The following is a 23,582-nucleotide window of genomic DNA, read 5'->3' as shown; positions in this document are numbered from 1 at the left end:
GTTAATCAAGGGAAGAGGCATTAAAAGGGAAACATGGAGGACAGACACAAGACACTTACTAAACATTTGATTTTAAACATACTGCCCAAAATCATTCAAACAAAACTAACTTGAAGTGTTAAACTACGTATAACTACATGAGCACAAGTCATGGACTAACAACAGTGCAAACATCAAATATGGTAGAAAACACACAAAGAACTGCTGATTAGATGCGCTTAGTTTCTTACACTTTTGTTTCGTAGTCCTTCCAGGCTTTGTCGAAGGGCTTTTTCAGATCCTGCGAAAAAACAAAAGGAAGTATTAATTAATATAATAATTATTTTTAAAAACTGAACAAAACCAGCAACAAGCTCTTTGAAAGACAGCGAGACGATCGAGGGTTGAGTAGAACATAGACGAGAAATAAACTGGGACGACATTTTCTTAAGTGGAGCACATGGTAACATTCAAAGCTGCAGGTGCTGAATGAACGGGGTAGTTTGGCTCTTACAGTCTATTAATTGTTTGGTTCATTTATCAGAACAAAGCCTTTATTGCATCTTCATAAAAAAACAACAACAGACAAACAAAAAAACATTACTCTGTGGTTTTCCTGTGATTGGTGCAACTTTTGGGATCCTCACATACATTTAATTAAGAAAGCTGAGACCCATTGGGAAGTTACTTTCGGACGTCACGAAGGAGAAGCCAAAAAGTTACAAGAAAGACTGAAAACAGGAGGAAACAGCTTGTGTTTATCCAAAAATAATAAAAGGCCTCTGAAGCTCATTAATATACTCGTGACAGCTGTTTAGTTTAATGAGTCCAAGTTGCTGCACTTTTGTGGGAAGTTGTCTACATCTTGGCCGGCCTCAGACTTAGTCAGAGGCGCTAGCAGGTAGGTGTGTGTGTGTGTGTGTGTGTGTGTGTGTGTGTGTGTGTGTGTGTGTGTGTGTGTGTGTGTGTGTGTGTGTGTGTATATATATATATATATATATATATATATATATATATATATATATATATATATATATATATATATATATATATATAATTTTTTTTACCTCTCAGAAAGAGAGACTAGCAGCTTCTACCCATTTCTTGTATTTATGTAAAGCTTCTCAAGGTGCAAAGATTTTATTCACATATGACTTCCAAACACGGTTAATAAATACTCTTAGGTCCTCAACAATGAAAGTAACTGATAGTCAGAGCCCTACATGTACTATACATAATCAACGCAGACAAGCGCATCAAGCAGAAAACTCGGGAACTGTATGGTTACACTGTTAAAATAGCGAGCAGAAATCAAGAAACTGGATGCAGAATGACACAGCCTTCACCACGTCAATAGCAAAACATTGCAAAAAAAATATAGCTAATCTATACAGCCGGCATTTGTCTCAACAGTGAGCAGGAACACAAGGTGACTGTTTCTGGCATTCATAACGCAAATTCTCTGGTAACGATTTCTTGCCGTCGTGTGCTGCTTGAGCAAAACTCTTGATTAAAGCACCTCTTTGGTCCTCCAGTGCTGATTAAACAGTGATTAGGACGCACAAAGCAGACATTACTGGGTACAGCTGCCCATTTTATTCCCTAAAAAACAACCAATACACCAAAATCAACTGTTGTGTTGTTATGAGGAGTGGAGGGGGGTCAGGAGGCCAGGAAAATCTGCTGTACAGCAGAGAAACAGAAAAAAAAACTAAAGGATTTAGCTGCAATTAAGCTGCTTTAATTCTTGTAATTAAAACATTACAGTGAGCTCACCACAGAAAGCCAAACCAAATCATGCAGCACTTTTCTTCACCTTGCTATGAATTTCTGTTGCCTTAGGTTTTGCTTACGGCTTCAGTGTCACTGTTAGATCTCCAGAGTGAGCTGATCCCCACCGCTGACCTCCACTTCAACAGCAGAGGAGTGACAGGCTCGACCTGTCGGCCCACAGGATCACAACATGGTTCACTGGGCCAATTCAAGGGGCAGGGAGCCATTCACTCATCCAGCTCAACGGCAGAAACCGCCAGAGAAAAGAAAGTATAAAAGGCTATAAAAATCCAACGTAAAAGAACAGGACTGCGGGGAAAATTGTCAAAGGGTAGAAGGAAGCCACTAAAAGAATGAACTGCAGGTCAAGAGAGCAAGTGAGAAAAAAAAAAGAAAAAAAGAGGGTAAGCGGAAGGAAATGTCAGAGCCGGAGAGAGGAGGAAAAATGGTAACAATGGCTAAAAATACCAGACAGAGGCATCACTGGGCAGGGAAGGGCAGAGCAGAATAGGACAAGGCACAGGGGCAAAACACTCCCTCAGAGATATGCAGGCTTTTAGCACTCTGTATCCTGTCTGGCTGAATCTAAAGATGGAGAAGGCGACCTTTTACTACCCAGGACCATACAAGGAGCATACATGTGAAGGATTAGCAGCTCCTGGAATACGTGCCTCACACCTTTTCCTACAGATATACTAAATGTGCAACCTAAAGTAGATCGGAGTCCTTTTCAAGGGCTCTTGATGAGAGGTAAGGGTGCCACTGGGGGAGTGTGGGGTCTATGTACACCCTGGCAGAATCACTACATGCTGCAGCTGTCAAAAACATGTGAAAAAAACAGTACTGTGGATTACTCTTGCTTGTGTTTGGGATCTTTTTTGTGTGTTAGCTTATCGCCTGCTGCAAAGAAGACAGAGGGCACAAAAGACAAAGAACTACGTAGCATTTGCATTGGCTGGCAGCCCATAATCCTTCTATCGTCACAGCCAAAGATGGACAAAATAAAAGCATGTTTTGGGGGGCCTATCAGGAAGAGAAACAAATGAAATGTTACGGTCATCATTTAACAGACTGGCTAAAGAATATTTAGAGAGAAAGGAAGAAAGTGTGAGCAGCAAAAAGACCCCTGAATGTCACAGCGGGATCTTAGATATGATCAGGCAAGAGTGGAGAAACAGAAGAAGGGATGTAATAAGATGAAACTCGAATGTATCAATGATGTGGAGGCTCTTAACTTTAAAACTTTGTAGAACTGTCTACTGACCTACTTTTTCCCTTTTATTTTTTATTTTTTTACAGAGAGGTTCAGAGAGGCAGGAAAGTAGGGAGAAAGCAGAGGGATGACTTGCAAAAAAATAAATAAAAATGCTTGGAGTTGAATTGATGCGAGGCCACCAGAATAATGACTAAGCCTGTGTTACATGTGACGTGGTGCTACGAAAGGGTTACTACAGCGGAGGTCCTACTTAACCTACTTCCTTGTGCTGTTTTTAAATGTCTGCCAATGTCATTTTTAAAAGCACTAATGCTGCAGAGTATTTGGTTTGCAAACTAATGAGATCAGCAAACACAGATCAGCTCTCATCTAAAAAACCTCCAACAGCTAGCATGCGTGGGCGGTTTCGGGTGTTCACGATCCACTGAAACACAATGAGGGGGGGACACAGCTGGACTAATATCCCTCAATCCAAATGCATTAGTCCACACTAGCTTCCCCCCACCAAAGCTCCAAACACACACACTAGGTTCTGCACCCCTTAGTCACTGGGGTTGAATACTGATAAGTTGATATGATTCACGGTGTGTTAGAGACCTCTCCATAAGCATGTAATGAGCGAGTAGACGGCAGGTATGATGTCATGCAGGCATCCGCTCTCACAATTCAGTATTAGCAGAACAGACTGGTGAAATCAACACTTTCTAATTTCTCCTGAGTGGGAGTGTGTCTATCTCCAGCAATAACACTACTGGGCTTTCCACTGACCCTCACAGCGGCATTCTTGTTGGTACTACAGTGAAAGGGCTTAATTTCATTACTGTGCAAAACTTCTTTAGCCACCACTAATTTCTTCATAGCAGCCAGACTTTCTTCTACTCCTGTCATTTTTTTCAAAGTGGTCTTGATCAATAGTTCTTCATGTTTTTTGAAATCTTTCAAGGTTTTGCTTTGGATATTGGCCGATTTTTCATTCAGTCCAGTCCTTGTACCTGACCATTTTCTATAAGAAGGGAAACAAGGAAATAATGCTGAGGTATACCAAAACTTCCACGACCATCTGTAAAACACTGTCGTGGTTTGAGGTGCATTTTAGCCACTGGTGCTGGGAATCTTGTGAAAATTGATGGAATTATGAACACAGAAAATTGCCATCAGTTTTTAATTCACCATGGAGTACCATCTGGAAAGCCTCTCACTGGCAGCACGAACACATTCATTTTTCAGCATCACAATGATCTCAGTAAAGACATAATGAGTGGAAAAAAAAACACACACAGTGCAACACCATCAGACATGGATCGCCTCCCCAGAGAGCACAACATTATTAAGCAGTGTTGGATTATCTTGACAAAAAACAGAGCAAAATGTCACTCAAGAATCTTGGAGAACTATTCCTGAAGACTACATAAAGAAATGACAAAAAGCCTGAGAGACTTCAGGCTGTGTTGAAGAATAAAGATGGTCATAACAAATGCATTTCACATTTTCCTAGCAAAATACGAAGAGAAGAAGGGTGTTGCATTGCCTTAAAATTGACTTTTACACATGAAATCTTGATTCTCCTTTGTGATAAGATGGTCGGGGTTTTTAATCAAGTAACAGCAGTGACAGGTTGTTAAGTGTTAGCCCTCTAATCCCAGAGCCATTAGCTGCTGCCTCTTGCAGAGTGAGTTCATTGCACTCATTGCTGAAGACAGCACTGGCAGAATATTAACAGGGTTTATGTGAGCACCGGTCACCAGAAAGCCATTAAATCCTGAATTAAATCAAATGTAAAGGCTGGTAACTACTGAAGCTGCCACACCGCAGCGTTGAACGTGGAGAATTTTAAGAGACCAAACTGCATTTTTGATCTGCACTGAACGGCAAGAGGGAAGTACATTTCAAAATACGCAGCATACTTCTCATTTGTTGAGGTGTTACTGTTAGCTGCCCTCTTTTGTGTGTAAATTTTTGAGAAATGATCTGATCAAGATATACATTTAGCCTTAAATGCTGAGTAAAGAGTTACTGGCAGAAGTTAGGGTTAATCCTACCTATTAAAAAAAGGGGGGGGGGACTTATAGGTAAGACGGGCTTAAGGTGCTAAAACGGTAGGTGAGCTCAGATGTCTTATTCAGGACTGGTATAACATAAACAAGCATTATTTTGAACCCTAAATCATGCAAAGCCATTCTATTAAAGTCAAAGAACAAAATAGGGAAATCAGCACAAGTTCCTTTTATTACCTCAAGCACGGTCTGCTTTCGAAGCTACATTAATAAAAGTGAACTCAGGTTTCCGTCATCAACATTTATTCGAGGCGAGTTTGATTTGCTTGTAAAATTGTTGCATATTTGTTCCAAAAACACCACAACTCGTTTAAAATGAGCGTACAAATGTGTAAATCTTGTTCCTGCTTGTGACTGGTGAAGTACATAATTCCCATCCGCATTGCAATGCATTCCTCCTCGTAAGCTCCTTTGATCTTTTAAATACATTACTCTTTAATGACATCCACATCAGCCAATTAATATATTATACTTCAGTTGTTCCTCTCCCTGTAGTGTAAACAGCCTGTCGTGCATGTCTGGACTTCTTCCTACTCCCCCACCCGCTCTCCTAACAGGTACTTCCCGTGGTAGTGGTGGAATAATGAATAATGAATGGCAATAAGGAAGAGACGAGGGAAAGCCTCTGGGCTGTGTAAGTGAGCAACAGGTAAACATTACTGTACATCTCTGTGACCTTTTCTCTCTCTTTGTGTAGAAGCCTAACTTCCAGGTTTAGTGACTACATCACTGGTGACATTTATATAAGTGTGTGTAAATGTGAGTGTGCCCTGAAGTATAAAATAACCAACAGCTCATTAGTCCTTTGCCACTGGGGTAATGAGAATCATCTGTGGGCTAATGAGCAATAAGTGGGCAAGCATTGCGGAGACAACTGGCTGCCAAAGCCGGGTGGGCGGGGTGGGGGGGGAGTGTCGAGAGAGAAAGGCGGAGATATCAGCAGAGTTAAAACAGAGACGAGAGGACAAAGGCAGGAAATCACAGAACAGAAAAGGAGATTGAAGCCAAAACGACAACACTTGAGGAAAGAACGCAAAAAAAAAAAAAAAAAAAAAAAAAAAAAGGGGGGGGGGGGGGGGGGGGGGGGGGGGAGGGCAGTTCAGGGGCCAGACAGCACAAAGTGGCCAGGGGTCATGGGGACAACTGGCTTCTCCATGGCAACCACCCTCATTAGAGCCGACTTAACTACATCATACCTCAGTGGAAACCAAATCTAATCATGTGCCTAGAGAGTGAAAGGTCACAGACCACTGTGGACAGTCTGATTGCATTACAGATTGGCAGAGACTGTTGATGAGTGTCTGTCTGGGTTTAGTCTGATTGGTGGACACACATGACCGTCTAGCAGACTGCATTAATACACAAGGCACAGGCCTGTCTATTAAACCTCAACACACTTTATTTCAGACCAAAGCGTGTTTGCAGGCATTAAACATTTCCTTGCTGCGAGTCTTTGTGTCACCCCTCCCTCGCTTACTGCAGTCTCCAAACGTAGCACTAAAAACCTGCGAAAATACTGAGCTACGGTCTTTTATTCCCACCTTAATTTACTGCTTTTGTTTTGGTGGCATTTCACGGTTGTTTAGCTCTTCCCCCGATAAAGACGACATTGTTTTGACACCTCGTAAAATATCAATAAAGACTCCGTTTAAGGACTATTAAAATAGTTTCCAGGTTTTTCAGAGCATAGCTGCACAGGCAGAGACCACCCCAGCTAACTTCTGATGCACACACAGTTAATTTCCTCTATAAGAAGGCTTGAAATGTCACAGAAAGCACTAAGTTCAGAGAAGAGCTTCAGGGTTTACTCCTAGTAGGCTTTCAAGAAGAAGAGTTTGCAGGAGAACATATTTATTATTCTATACCTGAAAGGACTGCAAAATTAAACAAACCGCCCATGATGGGCAGAAAACTATTTTGCTTCTCCAAGCTAAACAAGAAACACACAGTTATAGATTGAACCAGCCAAGCAAATGAATATTGTTTTAGATCTCACAACAGAAAAAGTGAGAAGCACTGCAGTAGATCCTGCAAACACATGCACAGTAACACGTTCTCAAACATTCATATGCTCCGCATTTCTATTCACGGCCTCTAAAAAGTAGCTTTGCATAATTCATGGTTCAAAATAATCTTTATTTTCTGGGCCTTGTTCATCCTCGATCTGAAAAAGTCAATACATTATTAGCTAGCGCCCTTCTCCCTTTAAGTCAAGTATCTGATTGCTTTGTTTGCAAGGGGAGGCCATATAATTAGCATGTTTGTAAGCAGCTGTGCTCCTGAGAGAACCTTATTAAGAATATCTGCTCTCACTGGTGTTGTTATTTGCACGCTTGCTGACCTTATGGCCATTTTAATATGAACCTGCACCATTGTAGCAGCAATTAAAGACATTAATAAATAATCACTCAAGCTGAGAGATTGTGGACTCCATCCCTCATAGTTTTGCATAACTACACAAAAACATTAACATTAATATTCATTCAGTCAGAGGCTGATTTTTTTATTCTGCAGTTTGATGAATCAGCTCTGCTGCAGACAGGTATATTCCAGGAACTGCTTCATCCACCATCTCTCTCTCTCTCTGTGTTGCCAGCTCCACTTTTACTTTTTTGGGAACAGGAACGTGGTCTGAGATCAAAGCAGCGTGCTATTAACCTTGATAGCTAGACTGCAGCACCTAAAGGAGGTTAATAATTGTCCAGCAGCTTTGAACCACTCAGAAGGTCTCTCTGTACGTCTAGTGAGCCGTTTTCACTCTGCGATCTGGTTTCTTTGACGGATTAAACAACTGCAAGATGAATATGTTCATCAGCTGACATTTACATTGAAATTAGTGCAAGAACAACCCTTAGTGTCCGTCCACTATCGCAGAATAAGAGGTACTTCAGGGCATCATCCAAGAATAATGGCTTTAATATTTCCTCCTGTATAAAACACAGCACATGGAGAGTAACACAAAGACTTGCTGTTTATATGCCTTACCCCTTTGACACCCTTCAGGTCTCCTTTCAGCAGGCTGTCCAGAGGGAAGGTGATGATGTTGTTCATGTTTTGGAACTGGAGGAAGTTGAAGAGAGACACAAATAAGAGTCGAAAGGTTACGTCAGAGATTTTAAGACAGCAGGAGACTGAAAGTCACTGAGACGTAATCCTTTCAGCAGTGTCCTGTGTGCTGCGTCTCCTTGCAGTGGACATACAAAATCCAGAGTATCCAGAGTTTCAGCTCTTCATCTTAAGTAAATAATAGCCTTGAAAGGCTAATGCTGCGCAAATAAAGAAGCCACTAGCAGATAAATTGTAACACAGAACACGTCACACAGGTTCAGTGGAAACAGTCACTAAACACTAAAAATAAATATGTGTAAACATCTACTGCGACAGCATGTATACACAACTGGTCATGTTTTACAATAAAAGCAGTGGTATGGATGGTTTCTCAGTCAAGGAAGGTTGGAAATCAGCTGAATCAGGTCATTCGTTTTGTTATTCTTTAAGCCTGCAGTATGTAGCATCTTAATGAAGATAAGGTCTCAGTCACACAGGCTTAGTTACGTGTTGGTGACCATTTGGCAGCAAAAAACTACTTGTGATAGCTTTAGTTGCTAGCAGGTTGCTGCAGTCGTCAGTAGTTTGCACAGAAGTCTCCAGATACTTGCAAACTACTTGCAAAACAGCAGTGAAACTGTGAAAAATGTCACGCAAACAGGAAGCAAATACTGTTCTCCTTCAAAATAAAAGTTGAAAATCTTCTGGTTGCAGCAGTGAGATAAATCTTTTACTTTGAAGGAGAATGCTCTCGATTTCTGGTTGGTGTTCCATTTTTTCAAGTTTCACTGCTTCTCGGAGAGTAAACGGTGAGTGTTTGCAGAAAAGTCCATGTACATGCAAACTATAGGCGATCACTACAGTCTGCTAGCAACCAAAGCAATCACAGGGAGGTTTTTATTGCGGCACGCTCTTTGGGACTGATTATACTTGCTAACCAGTCCAGGAATGCAGATTTTTTTCCTGGAAACCATGCTTGCCACGAGAGTCACGGACTTAGCTCTAGATTTGTGTGCTTGAGACCTGAATTGATCATTTGTTCAACTGTAGGAGATCCTCTCTAACACTGTCAGATCTTACTATACAAAGTGACTGTTATTGTGAATCGGTGGCATCTAAACAAAAGTGAATTGAACGAAATGCTATTAAGATTTTAGTCTGAAACGGATTCAGGAATCGTTAAGCTTGTGAGAAAACATCGAGTGAAGGTGCAAAAGGGTTAATTACACATAGCTCAGTGTCTTGGGTATAAAAATTCCACCACCCTTGGTATCATTTTCATATTTAATCACATTTCAAACTTGTTAAAGACACAAATTCTGCCTTTAACTCGGCTGTTTCCAAGCTGCTATAAAGGCCAGCCCCTACACGCAATCTAGGAACCCAGTGCTTTCTTAAGCTATTGGAGATTACATCTTCACATCCAGGTCAGGCAGAAGCTCATATTTCTTTAATATAAGACGCTGAGATCACACCAACACAAAATCTAAAGCTCCTGTTCTCGGTATGAGCTGATAAAGTGTGCGAGGGGAGCGACAGACCTCACAAGATGGAGTCAAATTTTTTTAATAAAGCGTTGGCTTTCACACAAGACCTGGGCTTAACAGATCAGGCAGTATTAGATCCAGGAGATATTTGGTGTTGCACTGGCTCTTCGGATGTCTTGATGGAAAAACTAGGGCTATGTCCTCAGGGCTTTAAGTTCAAGCTGGACTTTGTGTGTGATCAGTGTGTGTTAGAGAACACACACACGGTGGAATAAACACAGTTAAGGACAGCATGAAAATTTGTCTTTGTCCCAGAGGACTTTACCCACCCACACATACAGCCACATACACACACAGTGTGAACTCACAAGGTTTTTGAAAAGCGCTGTGAGCTCCTTGGTGAAGACGGAGAACTTGAGAAAAGCCGAGCCCAGATCAGGATCGTCTCTGTACACACAGTTTTCTCCAAACTTCTCCAGGGCCTGAGTGTACTGCTCCTCATTTTCTACATGTGCTGAAAAACACACATATATACACACAGATTAACCAAAGTCTTTTTCTCTCTGATCCTAACAAGTTAAAAGTCAATCAATAAGTATTAATAATGCATGGTGATAGTCTTCCAGTGTAAAACAATCCAGTTTCCTTCCATTACACGGTTTTCCTCACACATCTATAGTGAAGGTGGTCAGCAGGGACGGACCAAAAGAGATACTCACCCCCGGCACAAACCATAAATTCTACAAATTAACCCTACATGTTGATAAAATGTTTCAGTCAAGTTATAGTTGCAATCATTTTTGGAAAGAAAAAAAAAAAAAAGGATGGGACAGACCAATGAGGCTATGGTGAATTATAGAGACCAACAATACAGGAGTTAATATTTGTTATGTGCAATAATAATATGTTTACGTGTTTGTGGTATTACAAACAGTGCCCTCTGGTGGACAAACTAGTCAACATCCACACTCATAACATGGTTGAAGGGTGTTTCTCCAGTCTCTACTTCAGTTTTTTAAATTTTCCCTTTAATGACTGATATAACTGGCGATACCAATAGATGGACAAATGGCTAATATCTGCTGCCTGATAAATTGGTCAGACTCTATCCAGAGAAGTGTGTTTTCTTGGTAGGCTACAGTGTGTCTACTGAGCATACTCATATTTTATAGGTCGTACAAATACAAATGATGAGATAATTAGCCTAAACAGAATGATACACAGAGAGAACAAATGTTCAAATGATATGCAATAATAATATTATAAGGCCAAGCGTGTTTGTGCTTTCACTCACGTTTTTGAGAACTGGTCCCTATCTGAGGGTTATTTTTCAGCATTTGCTTTCATCTGTAGCAATGAACTCTTTTATCTTCTCCCCGCCTGCCATCTTTCCTCTTCCTACAATACCGTCCTTTTCACTCGATGGCATCGATGGACTTGATTTTGTCTTCATTGTCTTCATGCTAAAGACTGAACAATGTTGGGTGGGAAAACTGCAGTAGATCAGCAGTTTCTTTTATCGTTCTTCCCAATTTTGACACTAAAATTGACTGATGAATGCTTATTGTAACAATAAATGACAGAAATAAGGAAAAAAGGACAACTGGTCCCTTTTAAATGTGTTACATATACTTTAGCTATCATCTAGGCAAGGTCTTTATATAATATTTTGCCAATCTTATCTAGATTTTGTTGCCAGTGAGTTGCTTGTGCAGACCTGGGATGTATGTATGCAAATCCTGACAGTTAGTAATCAGCAAACCACCAACTCCGGTTCACTGTTCACAGTCGTCCAAAAGCACGAGATTGCCACCAGGAAATATCCTAGCGCCCGTGTGGTGAAAGGCTGCAAGAGAGAGCAAGCTGGACTACTACACGTAATGTTAGCATCTGATGGTTGCCGGGCTCGGTCACTATGTGCAACAGTTCCCACTAAGCCGATATCCCAGCGACCCTGTGGCAGCACTGATCACCACTGATTGAACTGGTCCGGAGACGGCCCAATCTCAAGTTCTCTTTAATTTACTCAAATCCTCACTAAGGTTGTCAAAAAGGAAAAAAAATGTATCAATACTCAAATATTAATAGAGAATAAACACTGATATTAAATTAAACAAGGTCAGGAAAATTCCCATTTCAATACCACTGAATAATTAACCAGTTATCAGAAATGTTAACCACAACAATTTATCCAAAGTTCAACTTTTATGCTCTTCTAACTTAAGTTGTTGTGACTTTAGGTATTGTGTTGTTGTACCCTTGGTTTATTACTAGGTTTTGTAAAGAAATGTTCATAATCTGTAAAATGAATGAAACCTCTGATGATAATCTGAAATTATTTTGTTAAATCTGGGGTGAAACTTCCTTGTGGTATCGAAAAATGTTATTGAGTGTTTTCCTGGGTATTGTGACAATACCATCGTGTCAAGCTTGCCATCCGGTTTTCAATGTAATCCGCAAGACACACACAAAAGGCCTCCCTCATCTAATGCCGCCTGCTGCCCCAAAATCTCAGAGTGCGTCTAAAATCGGTTTAATGTACCACAAGGTTAGGCCTAGGAGATTCCACTTAATGCACTTCACGCCACACTAGGCTGCTGATAACAACCAATGCCACTGGGATAGCCGTGGAGCCAGGGATGGAGCGCCAGGGGACTGTTGCTATGACGACAACTTCCAGAGAAACGCAACAGAGGTGGAAGGAAGGGGGTGGAAGTAGGAACAACTGAAAGAAAAAAAAAAATATAAGGGGATGCGGTGGTGGTGGGGGGGTCTGAAATTGTGAGGATGCATGCCAAAAGACACCTGCAACCACATTATGACTCAGCATTTAAGAGGTAACACACACACACACACACACACACACACACACACACACACACACACACAACGAGCAACTGCACAGATGTTCCAGGTAACTAGATAAGCTCACGTCTTGGCCGCTGACGTATCCATCAGGTTATTAAAAGGGAAGAGCTGAAAGCCTGAGTCACTACCTGCAGGCATGCTCACGAGACGAATCTAATTTAAGCCACAAAATATCATCTGACGCAATAACAGAGGTCGATGATAAGAAAGCTGCCGCGAGACTCACAAGGGAAGTGGCAAAATGAGAAGCCTGGCGAGTATGTGTTATAATGAGACTTTCCCCCCTCTGTCTGTGGTCTGTGCAGAAATAAAAGACCTACAAAAATAAATAAAGGGGGAAAAAAACGATCTCATGTTTCGATAAAGTGATCAATTCTTCATCCAAAAAACTAAATAAATAAAAAACCAAAAGCACCAAATCCTCTTTTACATAACAAAGACCTGCAGTGAGATGTACCACACAAAGATGTAGTAAACTTCAATCACAGTCATGTGTCAGAAACCGACCACTGCCACACATCCACAGCCCGCTTTCCAAATCCGCTCCAGCTGTTTAGCTCAGCCAGGTTTCGAGCCAACAGGGCGGGGTCCTGTTGTTGTTTTTGAAGTGGCACATGAGAGCCCTACTCAAAGCTGACAAATAGCACAAACCCCTCCAGGGCAGCTTAGTGACTACATGTGTATTTGTTGTAACATGACCCAAACATGTCGTGCATGCAGCCCCGTAGTACAGAGCAGAGGGCGTGTGAGTTTACGTGGCAGGAAAAAACCCAACAAAGGACAGGAGAGACATTTTCCTGTAGTTTACACTGCAAACACAACCTGCTAATTCCTTGTTTACCTGCAGATGTGTAGACAATGAGTAAACATTTCCATGAAATAACACTGGTGTTCCGAACCTCACTTAAAGATATGCAACAACAGAAAATGGGGAATTGGGATTTTATATGATTAGAGCTTAAAAGATTCATTGATTGTTGCATTACATAAGCTGATTTTACCTGATTTTTATTGTTGCAGATCTAAAAGACGCCAACTCAGGCTCTGACGAGAGGTTACAGGGAAATTTCTCAGAGAAGACAAACTCAGAATATAACAACACTAAATGAGCTACAATTAGTGAAGAGCTGTCAGGCTGACTGCGAGTTCTTAGTGATTCCTCAGGCTATTGCACAGGTATGCAAATAACCACAATTCAGCCCACTTTAACATAAACCCTTACCCTTCTGCAAAAAACTCAATGTGGGGAATGTTGTGCTTTTTTCTAGTCCGTATTTTTAATCTTAGTTTCTACTAGTGTAGCTTTGCATGAGTCACAGTTCATAATAAGTCATCTTTATTTAGCTTCTCCTGGTATCTCTGAAACAAGCTTTTTCGTGTTATTTGCAATAGATCATTAATACGCAGTTTGAATAAACTGGCTGTTGAGCGTATATTGTCTCAGTAATGTATGAAGATAAGGAAAATAAAAGGATAGATGGTCCCCTCTCCTTTGTATAACTGAAGTCAGTACTTTCATCTTCCTTTGAGGGAAACTTTGAGAGTGGATGTTATTGTCTATTTAAAATCAGCATGAGAAATGGCTTAAGAAGTCGGCTTGAAAGTAAATGGCAGCATATTGTGCGTCAAAGGGAGAGAAAAGGATTCCTGTTGCTCAACCTCAGGAAATGATAAAGTTGCATTCACTGCAAGACAGAAGCCTGCTCACGCCTGTGGCATTCACCGCTGTATCTTTCCTCCTAAACTTACAAACACACACATGTACAGCTTTCCAGGCGTCTGCTGAGGATTATCTTACATCCCAAAGGCTTGTTTTGCAGCCTCTTCCATTTCTCTCCCACACATGCGGGATTTAATCACCAGATAGCAACTTCCTCTCTCCGTCTCTCCCACACAGCTTCGTAAGTCCGGGTCAGCTGACGCTCGGCGACACAATGCGCCGGTGACCTCCGATCAATTCCAGATCTCTCTAAGGACTCAATGAAAACAACGCTGAGCAAAATGACCACAAGCACACAGAAAAGGAAGCGTGACTATTAATCCCACGGGACAGAGACAAGGAATCGCAGAGGCATGAGAGACAATCAAAGGAGAAAGAAAACTTTCCTTAAAGTTCAAGTTTGATGTTTTGCTAAAATATTTTTTTTGCAAATTCCTGGAACGAGGACAGTAAGTGAGATGACAGTGAGTGAGAACATGTGCTATAGTACAAATCCAGTTAGCTTAGAATGAAAACAGAAACTGGCGGGGTTAGCTCGGCCAACTTAACTTTGTCTAAAGCTACATTTCTATGCAAGCCAATGCACATGCAAATAATTTATTTTAACATTGATATACGTATTTATATATAAACATAAATAATTAAATATCAATTATGTACCCAGCAGCTTAACCAGCTGCAAACTCCACCTGAAACCTTCAGTCTTGCAAAGACAACGTTATATTTTCTAAATTGTATTTACTAAAATCTAAGAAACCGCTTTACACAAGTAGCATGAGCTCTTTTTTGAGTCCTCTCTGCATTCATTTTAGTTTCTCCTCGGCCCATTTATCTCAGACATTAAAGGTAATCGTGCTAAAAGTTTATGGAGAATCTCGTTTTCTCTGCTACCTGCAGACACATGATCAACTTCAGTGTTTCTCTGATGCAGCGTGGTCTGAGTTCTGCATTATATTCAGCAACTAAATGTCCTTCCCAGCTACAGGTACATCATCCCCCTCCAGTTATCCTCTGTTCAGCAGCTCTGACAAGCCTGTCCGAGCAGCTCTGCGCGATCAGCTCCTGCTCCTTCTGAGGTCTGAGATGCTGCTGCTGGTTTATTCATCAAAACCCACATGCTGACACCTTGACAGGTCTCTGCAGCAACACAGGGTTCTCCTGCTCATTTAAAACCACTCCACCTTTCTCGCTCCCTTTCCCATCTTTTTCTTTATCCACATTACAAACTCACCATGCACGCTCAGCCTCTCAGATTTTCCCTGAGATGGTAATTCTTTAAAAAAAATCGTTGATTTGACCTCAATACAGTCTCTAAACATTCAACATTCCCTCTGCTTACCCAGCTCCTCTTTCTCCTCATCGTTACAAAACGTTATTTCTCAGCCTAAAATATCTTTGCAGAATTTTGGAAGAGTCAGTCAGCCATAGCAGGTGCTGAGGCTCCCTGTTATGTGTCACATTACTCACACTTTACCCACAACACCTTGTCTGGAGAACATTAAGAAAACTCAAGTGATCCTTTTTCCTCTATATTTATGTTAGAGCTTGGCTTTAGATACAAGTTGCATGGTGTCATTAACCACTTACAATCTAATTAATCTCAGCTGGTTTTAAAGAGCCAATAGGATCATTTTTGAGTGTATGTAGCTTGTTTCTGCAGGTAAAAGGGTTTGCAAAGCCGCCCACATGAACACTGCTCCTAAACTACAGTCGAGGGATTGTTTATTTACGGCGCTATGTAACCCATTTACATTACACTGATGTGCGGGTTAGTTTGGCATGCTGTCAAACAAACAAGGCTGCCTTGCCGTCCAACTACGAAATATGCAGCCACTAGCAAGCAAGCCGAGCTTTCTGTAGACGGCTGCAGCAGCAAAGGAAGCAGATCGCTCATATTCTAAATCCTTAGCATTAGCCTGCCGCCCTGAAGTGACAAACATTAGATTTAATGATACCGAGGTCTGTCAGACTTCGGGATAACACAACAACCTGGCAACGCTCATTTGGGACACAGGTGTGCTGAGTGAGGAAATACACACTGTTGGGTTGGTCACCTGAGAAACATAATAGTCACTTTTCTGGTTTTCTTGTTTTGATCACCACCAAATCCAAAAGGTAATTATCTGGCTTCACCTGCAACATACTCCACTATATTCCCCACATAGCAGCTAAATGTCTGTATACACTTAGCTGCTGGGCAGGGAGCACACTGAGCCACAACAGAGGAGGTCTGCAGCCGCCTAATAATAAAAACAAGTGCGAGTTAGCAAGATGTAAGCGACAAAAAGCCTGAAGTGAACTGGCAGATAGTAATTTAAACTGCCCTTGTCACAACACTCAGTGGATGTACCGTTATTATAGAAATATGGATCAATAAAACTTTAAGTATAAGATATGGCTTTTAATTTAGTAGCCTGTATTTGGAAAATATACTAAACAACTGTCATTATTGTGTTTCCATTTAAAAGTGCCATGTACTCGGCACATGAGGATCACACAGACATGAAACTGAAATCCTCTGGGTTATACTCAAAACACACTGGTGTCTGGGCTGCTTCTCCTTGATAATTGCTGATAACAAAAGGTGACCTCCATTCATGCGAGCATAAATAAGAGCATCCCCTGTGGTATTCCTACAGACAAAGCAATGTTTCTACTCCAAACATTTATAAAAACCGTCTGAAATGCAGCAACGTCCCAGTAAAAAGATTCAAATGAAGAGCCTACGGCAACATTTTGCAGCTTATACGCTTACACCTGCATGAAAGATTACATGGGACTGAAAAGTGCTGGACGTTATAAATGTAAATGCATGTTTAAGAGTGACGTGAGAACGTGTGTGTCCATGCCTCAGCGGCCACATACAAACACAGGCTGTGCCCCTCCCCAGCTGTTCCTTCCGGGGGTCTGGATCAGACAGCTGTCCCTCCTGCCTGAACAGAGCTCACACTGTTCTGAAAAAGACGTGCTCAGCACATTGTTCAGAGGTCTCTCTCCATTTCTGCCTCTCAGCAGGGTTCTGTCAGGCAGGCCAAACAAAAGACACTAAAAAACACCCAACACTGGCACAGCCAGGCATAATGAGCATGGTAATGACACACACACATACACAGGGCTTAAAAGACAAACCTCTCTCTCCCCCTCAAAGACAGAGGATATACTTTCTTTTAAAATCAAACAGAAAATAAAGACCAAAGGAACTGAAAAAAAGCATTTCCAGCAAACCAACCTCTTAAATATTTTTTTACTAAATAAAGATGTAGAAATATTCTGCTCACTGCACTCCAACAAGGAGTCTCCTCCTAAAGGAGACTCAAAAGGTAAGACATAAGCATCTAGTCTTACTGCAAATTAACTCTTTCCTTCAGTGCTGGCATGTTAAAATGGTTCATAATATTTGAATCATGCAGCATTGTTCTTTCAGTAATGCAGAAGAGGCCGGCGATCTGCTGTGGTGATGGAGCGTAGTCAAGACTCACCTAGCCCAGACGTGTAGATAGCTTTCACAGACTTCTTCATCTTGTACAGCACGCTGCGATCCACATCCAGAGCCTGGACAGACACACAGAGAAGAGCACATTAAGAAGTCAACGTTCAACTTCGTGCAAATTTATGGCGTGAAAAAGATGGCGTATGTTTAGTCTGCATGAGGTCTTTACTCTTCTTCCAAAGGTAAACTCAGTAGGATGTAGTGCAACAGTGTGCACAGAATACAGAAACACCAGTCTGTACGGTGCCTTTTCCTGTGAGGTAGATGGACATATCTGAATCGCTCATATTTGTGTGGAGATTTTGAGGTTTTGCAAGCAGCCATGCTTTGCAGTAACACAATGTACCACCTTTATTAAATGTGTACTGTTAGATAGTTACCTCCTAATCCCAGATTGTGCTTCTGCTCTGAATTGTAATGAGGCGTTGAGTGGTTTCGGTTTAGTCCACAACCTCAATCCACGCCTGTGTGTGGTCGCTACAGTTTGTGCGTTTCTAACCCACCGATGTGGCTCCTAGCAATGCATTATTCAAGGTAAAGCCAAGAATAGACCTGGGCTCCCTCATTAGTCAGTGTGTCAGTGTGTGTGTGTGTCAGTGTGTGTGTGTGTTCATCACTGTAACGGCTCGTAGGGCAAGAGCAGTGAGTAACTGAGGTCCATTGCAACAAGGGCATTTTCCCCGCAATGAATATATACACAAGTCTATGATTAACCAAAGTCACACACACATGCACGCACACACCTTCCCTCCAATGCATTCAGGCCAGTCTCACAGAGAAAAGCTCACACAATGCGCCACTGTGTCAGTGATGACAGGAATCTTTTGGGGTGAGGGGGTTTTTAGGAAATTAAGTTTTTAGAGACTTTATTAAGTATGTCCGCTTGACCAGGGCAAAGCCGGCGCCACTTTTCTCTGCCCCGCTCCCCGTCTTACTGACACCCATCAGATCCCCTCAACTCCCTGAAAACAAAAATAGACAATGACTCCCATTCAGCAATGTACTCACACATACTTCACACACACACACGCACTTTTTCTACTCTGCAATTGCACAAGATGCGATGACAAAACTTATTAAATCCATAAATCGTTTTAATATCCAGGCTCCGAGATGCTGAATAACTGCTCAGCACGTCATTTTCCCTGAGGTCACATCTCACCCACACTAACAGAAAAAGAGGAAGCGATGAGAGACTTTGAAGGGAAAGTGACAGATAAATTAAGTGGCACTGGTTGAGGGACAGACAGAATAAAACACAGAGCTCAGAGAAAAGACAAGAACATTCACAATGTCCTCTTTCACTCTTCTGTCAGTACGGGCTCACAGAGGCCACCTATAAGGGTAAAGAGGGGGGACCCTGTCAGTCTGTTAGGGGATACAGTTACACTCATGGAAGAGGGAAAAAACGACTAATGGGGTGTGGGGGATCAGTCTTGAACAGAATGATGAAACTTTTATAGTTTAACAGCATTTTAATGAGTTTAATGAGCTATGACATTTACACTTACTTCAATGTAAAATCGATGTAACTTCAAAAAACTGTAAATTTAAAAAAAAAATGGATAGAGAAACCATGAAACTAACAACTATTATGGAGCTGCCAGGTGATGATTTTAGTCATTGTCATCTTATGTCACGCAGGCTGTCACTATGTTAAATTGGACGCAAAGAGCACCAAAAACCTCCTTGTGCTTTCTGGCATATCACAGCTGCTTGCCAACTAGTCTGCAAACACTATCCAACCACTTGCCGAGCAGCAGTGAAGGCAAAAAAGGCTAAACTTTTACTTTCAAAATACATGACAGCAGCTTTAGCAAACGGCTTCACAGAAGCTGTTAGCAACCACTCACAAACTGGGTGGAGGAACTGGTGACTGCCAGTGGACTCCCCACTGGTCTCTAGGCCTGTAACTAAGAGTGGGTTTGACGGAAAACCAGAGGGATACAACTTACCATTCACAAGGTCGGCCATATGAGTCGAGCCGAGGAGTCTTTTACAATAGGAAATCTCTTTTGAAACAAAAGCAGTCTACTGGAATCACTGGAAAAGCATGCTAGCTTAAGGCACTTTGGCACTGACGTGTTTGATGCAAATCACTAATTTGCAGATGAGAAAATTAGTTAGCAGATCAGCAGATTAGCAGACTGAGGATGGAAACATAGCAGGAAGATTATTTCCCACATCCATCATGAAGCAAAAAGAAACTACCCCAGCAGGAGAGCTCTCAATCAACTTCACTCACTTTTAGTGATGAATGATTTAACCTTCCCTTATTAGCAGACACTGGTGGGCATTTTCCTGTTTCATTACTCTCTTTATTAACTTCTTAATAGTTTTTTTTTTTTATATGTGCAGAACTGTTAACACAAATGCTAAACTAATAAGATACATGACACACTCCTGCCTTTGACAAATGCATTTAGTCTGCTCATTTCAGCTGAAAAATACCCCGCGGTCACGCTCACCTAGCCTTGACCCCTGAAACAGCAGCACATTATCCGCACTGTCAACCTCTACTTGGCGTTTCACAGAAGACCAAATCTCTCCCATATACAGTTCAGGCATTTTTCATGCTGTGAAAACACAGGCATGTGCAAAGTGCTAATATTTCAAATTTCTAAATATAACTGCTTTCCCCCCCTGAACATATGTGTTTATACAACTAAGCTTCCAGACAGCAGCGTCTGGTAACAGTAACGTGCTAAAAATAAAATATGATGTATTTAACCAGAGGAACTGTGCAAATTAAAAGAAGCTTTTGCATATAAGTGGGACTTACAGTTCTGTGGTTTTAGTTCCTTCAGCTACCGTTAAATGACTCATCTGTAACATATGCCATTATCCCATTAGCTCTGTCTGGCTCAGACAGACTCTGCAGCTGTAGCTCTGACTGAGCTTCAATCGGAAAAAGGACTGAGGAAAAGTACAGCTTTCCTACAAAGAGTATCATCTCTGCATACGCCGCCAAACCAATTCAACTACACAAAGACTTTTAACCCAGAGCGCATTTTTTTAGTAGAGCTAATCTCACCTGGGGCTTGCCTTTGTACATCAAGTCTACTCCAAGTGCTAAGAACGAAAGCCATAAAAGCACTCAAAGCATTTCTGCTGGTATCTGAGCTTCTGCGAGAGTGTAGAAGGCTTCCAGGAGGATCTCATTGATCCCCTCTTCAACATAAGGTGGAGTTAATGATTTTCAGGCTCAAAACATATCAAACATAGTGAGGGGTTGGCGCTTGAGGCGATATGATGTGCAATTTCACAGTTACCCTGTAACTCTCAGGGTGTCATGAAAACTGCCTCACGTATAGCTGAATTCATTTAAGCTAGCCAGCAATTTCAGAAAAACATGCTTGAACCTTTCATCTGTTTATTGATCATCTGAGGTTGAGTGTGTTTTGGTTTGGAGGACGAGAGGTCAAACAGAGGTGAGCTGCGGAAGCTAACGCATGTGGCAGAATTTTACAGACGAGTTTTGTGCATAAAAAATAAAAAAATAAATCATCTGTGTATGTTTAATTCATAATTTTAAAACACAAGTGCAAAATGTGTGCTGCATGCACTGAGATAACAGTCAGGTGCAAGCTCACTCCAGTTAAGTTGAACAGCGAGTTCTATAACAAGAGATAAGAATGATATGTTAAATTAAAAAAATACACGACACAAGACGAGGTCGGTAGTCATGGAGCACTCTTACTCTGACTCAGCGGGACTCTCTGGCAATAAAGTGCATGTTTTCATGGAGGACGACGAGCCAAATGGATCAGATTTACCGCAATCTGTTAGTTTTGTGACTAAAGATTTTGGTGCATATGCTGTATCAGAGCAGTCAGATGGCAGCTATGTGTTCTGCATCAGTATCAGCAAACAGCCTCTATGTTAGAAGTTATTTGTCAACTACTGCAAAGTACACAGGGAAACACTGACATTCAGGCAACATTGATTTCAATATGACCTCATTTCCCTGTGCAGGTTATAACAGTTGTGATGAATAAAAGAGTCCAGCTTTGTTCACATAAAGCAGGTTTGTGTTGCAGTAGGTTTGCAATGCATATGCAAACTGGGTGCGCTGGTGGATGCGGCACTATCCCAGAATACATTTCACTACTCACATGCTGCCTCGTGTGCTGCAATTGGCTAGAGTCTTCTCATTCTTGTGGATATTACTTTGACATGTATCACCCCTCCTAAAACTTCTCCCCAAACAGGTTAATGGGACTCCCCCATGACAGATGCCTCCAGCTGGAAGAAAATGTGCCCTACCTAATTGCAAAACTAGCCCAGGATAAGCTCCAAGAGTGCACGATTCCCTCCCCACACACTGGGTCAATGACCTGGTGCCGGAGTGCGATCCGATGGGTCAGAGCTATTTTCAGTGGCACAATATTAAACAGCCAATTTTTATGTTCTGGCTGCTCAGCTGTCAATACTTTGCTCTCACAGACCGTTACCTCTAAACCTCTGGTTGACCTCTCTCATAACAACACTAAGTGACGAGTCCAAGGCTTACACGCACATTGGAACAGGCATCTCGCCTCCCAAACACACAAGGTGTCCCCCGCTCAAGCACAAAGCACACCATCAATCAGCACAGAGTGGTCTGACAGGCCAGCAGGGTAATAAACCCACCAAACACACTCCTCTGACTCATTCTCACATGACTCATCAATCACTTTCACACATTTGCACTCCGATGCACTGCCCACATTTGAGCAGTTTTTTGTAAAAACTTGTTTGAAGCAGAAATGTAACCCAGAAATGTATTCACAGTGCGAGGGGAACTCCGCGGTGTTGTAATATTTCATCAGCCCAGGCTCAGCCCAGGCTCCGAGCTGAATCCACACACACACAATAGGCCTCGTCACCCGGCCTGGAGCTGCTTCACCAGCCAAATTTATGTGACATTTCTGCGATGTCAGCCGTTTTCTCCTCCCTGTTAGCAGTTCACAGTAAACTAACTAGAAGCGCACTTTTCTCCCATCTTGTGAAGGATCAGAGACCCAAACTGAATTCTACTGATAATCATCTTAAAGGCATGACATCAGCATCATCATCGTGGTGATTATAACAAAGCAGCATCTGCTGCAGCCGATCTGCGCAGACTAACGCAGGGTCACGGGGGTGACTGTCAGAGTGATCCATTCACTTGAGTTTGTACATTTCCTGAATTGCTGAGTATTATATGTCATGTTACTGATCGCCGTGAGCCCACAGCTGATAGATAATATCAGAGACAGAAGGAAAGAAGACACCGTAAAGCTGAATAATGCTGACGATGCTCAACTCCACTCCACTAAAGTTTACATTTTAAAAAAAATTAAAAGAATTTAAAGGGTTTTTTAAGAGGAGAAAAAAAAAAACAAAAAAAAAAAAACAGCGGACACATATCATTTCTGCTCAAACGGAGCACTCAAAGAATTTTTTTTTAATACAACTTCACTCATTAACATTCATTCATACAAGCACTTTTTTCTATGCTTTTCCAATGCAAGTGCTTTCTATCCAACATTGATAACATTCATTCTCCAATGGATGCATCGGAAAGCAAATTGGGATCGCTATCTTGCACAAGGATATTTGGCATGCAGATCAACAACCTTCCAATTAGTAGGTGACCTGCTCTAAACTAAAACTTACTTCAAATCTGGTTTCAGACTGAAAAAAGTGACATTATATAAGGACAAAATAATTGTAACTGACAAAAGAACCTTTATATCTTGAGAAGAGAAACAAAACCCAAAACACAGTGAGGTAGAGAGAACACGAAGACCATGTGAGACAGCGGGGAGTGATAGACAACGCCAGCAAAAGTGGGTCCAGCTAACAGGGCTGTTTTATCGTAGCAGTTTCCACCTCTTTCTCCTCTGTCTGAAGAAGAAACACATTCCTGGATGATTGCATGCAGGAGTGACTGACAGACAAGACAGAGACCCAGCCCCATTGT

The 23,582-nt window shown here is 41.6% G+C and overlaps 1 protein-coding gene across 2 annotated transcripts in view; it reads right to left on the bottom strand.

Annotated features, from left to right (window-relative positions):
• Positions 1 to 23,582, bottom strand: part of asap2a (ArfGAP with SH3 domain, ankyrin repeat and PH domain 2a) — a 57,071-nt gene that overhangs the window by 22,444 nt on the left and 11,045 nt on the right. For both annotated transcript variants that reach the window (XM_085391903.1, XM_085391902.1), the window contains exons 2-5: positions 17,625 to 17,697; positions 9,926 to 10,071; positions 8,008 to 8,082; positions 231 to 280 (exon numbers count right to left, since the gene is read on the bottom strand). In XM_085391903.1, coding sequence (XP_085248029.1) covers positions 231 to 280; positions 8,008 to 8,082; positions 9,926 to 10,071; positions 17,625 to 17,697 — 344 coding nt within the window. The remainder of the gene's footprint in view (positions 1 to 230; positions 281 to 8,007; positions 8,083 to 9,925; positions 10,072 to 17,624; positions 17,698 to 23,582) is intronic.

This window comes from Rhamphochromis longiceps, linkage group LG19 (genome assembly GCF_057381845.1).
Source record: "Rhamphochromis longiceps isolate RC_006_pf linkage group LG19, R_longiceps_female_GT1.1, whole genome shotgun sequence".
Taxonomy (NCBI): domain Eukaryota; kingdom Metazoa; phylum Chordata; class Actinopteri; order Cichliformes; family Cichlidae; genus Rhamphochromis; species Rhamphochromis longiceps.
This window is presented reverse-complemented; position numbering and strand designations above follow the sequence as displayed.